General features: G+C 41.7%; 1 protein-coding gene across 2 annotated transcripts in view; it reads left to right on the top strand.

The window, feature by feature from the left end:
* kcng4a (potassium voltage-gated channel, subfamily G, member 4a) overlaps nt 1–1,715 on the top strand; it is a 44,827-nt gene extending 43,112 nt beyond the window's left edge. For both annotated transcript variants that reach the window (XM_059334275.1, XM_059334274.1), the window contains exon 4: nt 627–1,715. In XM_059334275.1, the coding sequence (XP_059190258.1) occupies nt 627–1,496 (870 nt within the window). In that variant the 3' untranslated portion in view covers nt 1,497–1,715. The remainder of the gene's footprint in view (nt 1–626) is intronic.
* Nucleotides 1,716–8,801: the final 7,086 nt, after the last annotated feature.

The raw sequence follows: 8,801 nt of genomic DNA, 5'->3' as shown, positions 1-8,801 counted from the left end.
ACTCACTCTGAAAACTAACTAAAACTAACTGAATTTGAAAACAAAAATTGAACGAAATTAAAACTAAAACTAATGAAAAATCCAAAACTATTATAACCTTGTCTCCAGCCTGTGGGAAAGAAAACTGGTTCTGAGAAGGTTCGCAAGTTGAATCAACTGGGAACCAGCACCAGCCAAGTAAAATAACTGTGTTCATGTTGGTCGAAAAGAGTTATTTGTTAACAGCAGGCATCTTTGCTCCCAAATCTTCACACAGGGGTTTTTTCTGTATAATATTGCCTTAATACTGTTGTAGAGGGCATGCAAACCTGATTGCTTTCTGTCACCACTCCCAGTGAGTGTCAAATTAATCTTTGAAACCTGCCCTAATAAAATAATTGATTGATTGTGTAACTGTATTATCTATCAGTGCTGCTGCAGTAGCTTTAGCATACTGAGTGACTGTAGCTCATGATTTATTAATGATTACGGAGGGTGATTATCTGACCTCAGGATTTTTGTCTTCTCTCCATCTCACCCCATCTGTCTTGCTCCCTGTCAAACTCCTGCTCCTCTCATCCTCAATCTCTCTGTCGCTCACTCTCCCTCTTGCTCCTCCACCCTCTCTCCTTCCCTCTTTACCCCAGGGTGAGTGTTCCCCTAAGTGCTACAACATGTTCATCATAGAGACGGTGTGCGTGGCCTGGTTCTCCTTGGAGTTCGTCCTGCGGTTCATTCAGGCTCGCAGCAAGTTGGAGTTCCTCCGCGGGCCGCTCAACATCATCGACGCCATGGCCATCCTCCCCTACTACGTCTCCCTGGTGGTGACGGAGGAGGACCCAGCCCTGGAGCATGAGAGGCCAGGAGGAGGTAAGGGCTATTTGGACAAGCTGGGTCTGGTGTTGAGGATTCTCCGAGCGCTGAGGATTCTCTATGTGATGCGGCTGGCTCGCCACTCTCTCGGCCTTCAGACGCTGGGGCTGACGGTCAGGCGCAGCACCAGGGAGTTCGGCCTCCTCCTGCTTTTTCTCTGCGTGGCCGTCACCCTCTTCTCCCCATTGGTCCACTTGGCTGAGAGCGAGCTCACGGGCACGCATGACTTCAGCAGCATCCCCGCCTCCTACTGGTGGGCCATCATCTCCATGACGACCGTGGGCTACGGCGACATGGTGCCCAGGTCAATTCCAGGACAGGTTGTAGCGCTGAGCAGCATCCTCAGTGGGATCCTCATCATGGCCTTTCCCGCCACCTCCATCTTCCACATGTTCTCCCGCTCCTACCAAGAGCTCAAGATGGAGCACGACCGCTTATTCAAAGAGGAGTGCGCGGCCGCTGCAGCTGCCGCCGCCGAGGAGCTGCAGGAAGGTGAAAGAGGAGGGGAGAACTCGGCTCCACCGGGGCTGGTGTTACGTCTGGACAAGGACAGCGTGCACTCACTAGAGTCTCTTGCTCTGCTAGGGAAAGGTGGTGACGCTGCAGGAAATAACAACCACAGCCTGCCACCAGCAGCTTTCTGAACCATTATTGACTGACTCAATCCTTAACTTCCAAGGAAATATGATGTGCTGCACACAGGAAGCACTGCAAATGACTATTACTCCAAAGGCAACACCTCCCATATCAACCTGGTCTCACAGAAATCCGTGAAATAGCCACGGATTTCGCTTAACTCAAAATCTGTGGAATAGCCACGGAATTGCTCAAATTTCCGTGAAACTGACACGGATTTCGCTACAATGCAAGTTAATGACAGTCATATCCCGTGGCTATTCCAACATATTTCTCGCTAGAAATGTGATCAAAATCCATTTTTGCAGAAACTAAGTCAAAATATTGATTTTTTCACTAAAAATGAGAGAACTGTCCGCCATGTTTTTTTTTCTGACCGCTGGGACCTTGAAAGTCACGTGACTTGGAACAAACCAATAGGAACAAATATCCATGGAATAGCTGCGGGATTAGCTGCGGTCATTAACTTGCATTGTAGCGAAATCCGTGTCAGTTTCACAGAAATTTGAGCAATTCCGTGGCTATTCCACGGATTTTGAGTTAAGCGAAATCCGTGGCTATTTCACGGATTTCTGTGAGACCAGGTTCCCCATATGGTTGTGAAGGTATCTGCGATGGATTGGATAAAAGGAGATTAAACAGACAGCATTTATTTTGCTCTTTGGTCTGCTGATACGGAGTACAAGTGTGCACATTGTAGACTGCACAGAAACTCACAGACTTTAAACCCTTTAAATTGGACGGTCCAGTCTGACCGGAAAGCCTCCGCAGCAATATTAGTAACTGGCTGCTTCCATAAACATGCAATATTCAATCCAAAGTTGCTTTTCCTTCCACTGTGAAAATACTTAAAAGCCCAAATGCAACTTTTAATTTCATTAATTTTCAATATGTTGCCTACGGTATGACCTGAAGATGTGTCTCATACTGAATACTTTTTTGTCATGAATTTAAAGAAGTGCTCCTATTAGTTTATTTTTGAGAAGCTTGAAGCCATGTTCTGAAAAGAAATATAAGCAAACTGATAGTTTGGCCCATATATGATATATGATATATATCCATCTATATCTCTTTCATGTAAGTTTGTATGCTTGGACATTATCTACCGTGACCGCCAGGTAAACTGTGTGAAAATATTACAGAAATGATGACACAAGTTGTTTTTTAAAATCAGATAACGAGGAAGGACGGAGAGAAAGAAGGAGTGATTGTGTTGGAGAGATGGTGTGTGAGTGAGACAGAATGAGCGCTAACAACCATGACATGTAGTTTGTAACGCTCCAAATAAAAGCTCTCCTAGTAATCTGAGAGAAATCCATTTTCTGGGCTGCAGTTTTTTGGTTTGCTCTGGCTATGACCGTCTAATCTGCTTGGCTAGCCCGAGATGCTCAATCAGAGTCCTGCCGCTGAACGTTTCTGAGAGAAGAAGAAACAGCTGTCTGTGCCAGACACTCAGATAAGTATTCTGTGAACGACGATTCTTTGACAATCCCTTTCTTACATCACTTTTTCATGTGAATAGTTACACCACTGTGGCAGGGTGCCATGTCTCTATATATCTTAATAACGTAACATCTTCAGGTCTGGGACAAAGCAATCCTCTGATCCTCTGAATCCTGGGGTGGCCTCCAAAACCAGTCGGGTCATCCTTGTTTTGTTTTGTTTTCTGAGAAGAGTGGTCAGCCGCTTGGGGTCCAAGTAGGATGTGGAGGCACGCAACAACATGCCAGATGTGGATGTAATCTAGATTAAAGTTGGGATTAAAAACTCCAGAGGGTTGCTGCCTGAAACTAAACTTCATCCAGTTGCTTTGAATGTGATTTTGCTTTTTTCTCTCTCCCCAGAATCAAGGGATTCCAGTGCAATCGGTTTTGACGTATTGTGGCATCTCTCTCCCATATGGCATCCCATTCCATCGAGATTTATAGGTACAGTGGAATTTGTAACTGGAGCTGCTGTCGTAGCATATGGCCCAGAATACATCAGTCTGAACGAGGAAATCCAACTTTACATGATGACATAGGATGGATTTCACAGACTACGCTATGATCCTTCTGTATATTCAATGGCTGAGGGGAAATCAGTATCATAACAGTATATGCATGATTTTTTACCAGAGTGATCATAACCCAAATGGAGCATTACTCTTAAAACAGTTATGGGGATAATGCCTCCTTATATGAGCAATAAAGATGCACATCAGGTAATAAATATGTTTTTAACTCTTCAGATGGCCAGTCACGAGTCATAGCTCATGCTGATGCAAAGAATAACATCTTATGTGGCATTTTTAGAACTCCTCAATTGACATTTTTGCTTTTTAAAGGCAACATTTAGGAAGCAAATAGCTTAATGTAACTTAGCTTAGTGATTTTAAAGATAGTAAGCAGGGTAAGCAGATTGTGTTTGTTTGTTATGTTGAAATATCCCTGCTAACATATCTAAAGCTCACAAATTATCCCATTGTATCTTGATTGTTTAATTTGGACACAAAGCAGAATGTAAAAATGACAATTTGTGGTTTTTTCCCAGTAGTTATTTAGCAAATTGACTGAAATTCTGTTGACGTGGAAATCATTTCTACACTGCAAAAAAAAGAAAAGTTGGGTGAACTCAAAATTTCAAGGCAACAAACTTCGATAACATTTCCAGTTGGACAATTCAACTAAATATTTTAAGTTTTGTTTTTGAGTTTGCTCAACTCTGAATTTCTCTGGCACGATTGTAACGCCGCTATGAAATGTCAGCTAATGTTGTGACCACAATTTTGAGTTAGCATTGATACGCTAATGGCTACTCTTGTAGCTGTAACAAGCAGCGCCGCTAGCATCAGTTAGCCGCTAGCATCAGTTAGCCGCTAGCTTTCGCTAATGACCGAATTTCACAACCAAGAAATAAGAGTTAGCAGAACTATTGTCCCTTGTTGTGAACCCCAACTTAAAGATATAAGTAACAACAACTCACCAACTTGTTTTTGAGCAGACAACTGGCTTCCTTTGTTGTGCTAACTAACATTATTGCCCTAAATGTCAGTCATTTATATTTCCAAGTTTTACCAAATTAAATCACTGTTTTAGGCCAAAAAATACAAGTTGGCTTTTTTGCAGTGTATATCTACCGCTGATTCAAAAGGTGTACATGCCCTTCCAGTCAAAAACCTCTTTTCCTCAAACTAACCCACAACAAATGACTCATTAAATCAAAGGGTGGATGGCAACTTAACAATTTAATCAGTTCCACACGATCATCTCCTTATAATTAGGCTTGATAAATGACCCACATTACTTCTGTTAATTGACTATCCTTAAACTGCAGCCACTGTAAATGAATCGTTTTTCAGGCACTTGTTCAGCCTGTTGTTACTCTCTCCCCTCTCTGGGGGTGATATCAGTAGGGAGAGTATTACGTGATTTAATTGGCAAAAATTACAAAACAGATTACAAAAAAAAAACACTTAAAGACCACCAATAAGTACTGGTAAACTAGGATAATTCATGTTTATTAGTGAAGATTTATGATCATATAAACCTATACGCCAGGGATGGGCAACTGGAGGCCCGGGGGCCACATACGGCCCACACCCTCAGTTGAAGTGGCCCTCAGTACAACTACATGCATTTGAGCATGAAATCTTAAAAGTGCAGTGTAAAAATGCACAAAATTACTTCTTGAAATTAATGTTGGTCTGCTGTTGCACTGAAAAAAATAAATCACAGTAAGTGGTTATTTTTTATTTGCTTTAAACCTTTTGTATTCCTATTTATACTGTTATTCATGCATTTGAGCATGAAATATGTTAAGTTACTGCACTGTAAACATATTTAAAATTGCAGTTTCATCATATCTGGTTAAGTGCACGGTCCTATATGTGGCCCTGTGGGAGTGTCAATGAAAATTGTGGCCTCCTCCAGCATTTAAGTTGCCCATCCCTGCTATACGCAGCAGCATCTTTATTTTTCTCTGGTAACTCTCACACAAAGAGAGGTGAAGCAGAGGTTGTGTCTTGGGATCTCATTGGGATGGATCTCCTGTCTAGTCCCTCTTCCAGCCTCTCTTTGGATCCTGTCTGCAGGCTCATCACATACATTGTTGCTGCCAGAGACATCTGCACTCCCCTGCTGTACTCACATTATCACGGCTCTCACTGTTTCACTCCATGACCTCAATCAGGCTCCCTTTCTTGTAGTGTCAGCACAGTATTTTATTCTTTATCTTTGTTTCTTGCTGTATTTATTTCTTGCTTTCTTTTTTTTTTAATTGGGTTTTTCTGATTTTTCTTTCTTTCTTTCCTGCTTTTCTTTGTCTTTGTCTTTCCTCTCTTAGGTCAAAACCCCTTAACTTAATTGACATGACTGCTCAGCTGAAACAGTTTAATCAAAAGATGTGTCACGAAAATAAATAATGCAATAACTAATTTATTCAAAAAGTAAAAGGATTTAAACTAGCCATCACAAGTTTGGAAAGGCGTGTCTGCCATCTCTTTCTCTCTCTTTCTCTCTCTATGTCACACACACACACACACACACACACACACACACACACACACACACACTATCAGGGGTATTTTATGCCAGCACACTATACTTAAACGCCTAAAATGCGTCGCCTGTGCCAGCATAAAGTCTGATTAATAGGCGTGCTTACAGACACGCGTATTGCGAGTGCACCAGATAACATGGGTGACGAGTGAAAAGAGCCACGAGCGAACGTAGCGGACGCCTGTGTGTGTGTGTAACGCGTACGTACGCCTATAAAAGTTCAGCTGTTACACAGAGTCTCAGCTTCATACGGGATTGTTTATAAGAAAGCAGAACTTATAGATGAGCTCCAAGCCCCAACAGAGCTGTCAGGATATTTCTATTATTTTCAGGCCCATTTTTATTTTCTTGTTAACGAAATCCCTTGCTATCATTAAATATCAGTTGGATATCATTCAAACCTAGAGAGAGAGAGATTTTGTTTACAAGAAAATAAAAACGGGCCTGAAAATAATAGAAATATCCTGACAGCTCTGTTGGGGCTTGGAGTTCATCTATAAGTTCTGCTTTCTTATAAACAATCCCGTATGAAGCTGAGACTCTGTGTAACAGCTGAACTGTTATAGGCGTACACGCGTTACACACACACACAGGCGTCCGCTACGTTCGCTCGTGGAACGAATGAGTCATCGCTACATGATTTCCACACACACTACACAGCGTGTGTCTGTACGCACATGTAGAATTGTACTTAATAGTCACGCAGGTCTTCATGTCATGTATTTGAGGCGTAGTTCACCCGTCACGCAGCCGCCACGCGTGTACAGCGTCTGTGTGACGCCTACGTGACGCTCGTCTGTCCATTGAAAGTGAATGGAATTTACACGTGCACGTTAGACGTTTGATGTCATCGCATAGGCGCTGTACACGCGTTTTAGTATAGTGTGCTCGCATAAAATACCCCTCATACACACACACACACACACACACACACACAGCAAATGCTTTCTTCTAACACACACCTACTCACACTGGAGACGGAGGTTCTGGTGGGAGTTTTTCTTGCTTATTGAGAGTCTAAAGGTTGAAGGGGTCACTGTGTGCATGCATTGTTACCATAATGTAGGCGTTGGGAAGTCCTTTGAGACTGTAACTGTGATTAAGAAGGCTGTACAAATAAGCCTGACTTGCAAATGTGTGTCTCTTGCTGCTGGTAAGTAAGGATGGATGTGCCCAGGGCTGGCGTGGATGAGTGTGAGGTGTTTTGATGGAGTAAGGTGATGATGGAGACTCAGCAGACATGCCAGATGGATCGACTGTCATGTGTGTCATCTGCGTCCTTCTCAGCACTGTAACATAAAAAAAACAATCCTGGCAAACGCTTCTTACAGTCGTATAAAAAGGGAAAGACACTGTGATGGTATTATCAAGTTATCATTCTCTCTCCCGCCTCTCTGATTCCACTGAACGATCCAGCTTAGGGGAGAGATTTTAAGAGTCTCCCTTTTTGTGAAATAATTTAAATATTAATATAATTTCCATCATTGAGGGTTCCTCAGGCCATACAAAGACTGAGTAGGAGGTGAGTCAGAGACAGTAAACTATAGTGCATATATTAACTATAAATAGTTAATATTAAAAAAGAAGAAGACGTTAAAAAAGAAAAGTGTGCAATTGGGCCGTTTAAGAAAAATTGACCAACCATTTTCATTTTACATCATGTATAAGTAAATAAGGCAGTAGGGATTCACTTTTCTTATGGGGACATAATACAAGTCACTATAATGTAAACAATACATTTTAGGGTAAAGACTGGGTTTAACATTAGCATGAGGTTAGGGTAAGGTTAAAGTTAGGATCAGACAGGAAGTGGAAAGTGATAAGCTTTGAGAAAGTCTCCAGGAAATGAATCCAAGTCAATGTAATGTCCTCTAAAGCAGCTATTCTCAACCTTGGGGAGATGATTTCTGGGGGTCGCCAAATCATTTAGGAAGTCAGCTCTGTCTCCACTGTGTTAAAGTGTTCATGTGTTTTAGTTTTTTTGGTCACTTAATGTCTTTTTTTGGTCATTTTGTGTGTTTTTTGGTCATTTTGTGTGTCTTTTTTTGATCATTTTGTGGTCAATTTGTGTCTTTTTTGGTCATTTTGTGTCCTTTTTTTATAATTTTGTGGTCAATTTGTGTCTTTTTGGGTCATTTTGTTTCCTTTTTTGGTCAGTTTGTGTCTTTTTTTAGTCATTTTGTGTCTTTTTTGGTCATTTTGTGTCTTTTTTGGTCATCTTGTTTCCTTGTTTTGGTCATGTTGTTTCCTTTTTTTTGGTCATTTTGTTTCTTTTTTGGGTGATCTGAACTATGCTTGTGAGATTCTGTTCAGTGAGCGGGGGTCGCGGACAACATGAATGTTAAATTGGGGGTCGCGACTCAAAAAGGTTGAGAACTACTGCTCTAAAGTGATAGAAACACAACATATGTGTGTGTGGAGGACTTCATGCCACTTGGCCCACCCTAGTCAAAACATATGGAAGTGCCGCTGTCTGTTATCTCCTTTGTGAGGCAACATTTTAACCAATGTCAGGCATATGTAGTGCTTGTTCTAACCTTGTTTACAGGATTATGAATGAATACCATATCACATAATACCATTTACCAAATCATATACCATGCCATATATACATGTGCTATCATATGAATGGACTGCAAATGGTCCGACACATTTGTACCCAGAGAGAGTGTCAAACTCTGACTGAGCCAGGTCTGATTTTTTTCTAGTTTTACACTGAGGACATCCACCAGTCTCCAACAAACCAAACCCCCGAAGCTGCAAAGAAGGAAGCAA

This window comes from Centropristis striata, chromosome 6 (genome assembly GCF_030273125.1).
Source record: "Centropristis striata isolate RG_2023a ecotype Rhode Island chromosome 6, C.striata_1.0, whole genome shotgun sequence".
Lineage (NCBI taxonomy): Eukaryota > Metazoa > Chordata > Actinopteri > Perciformes > Serranidae > Centropristis > Centropristis striata.
This window is presented reverse-complemented; position numbering and strand designations above follow the sequence as displayed.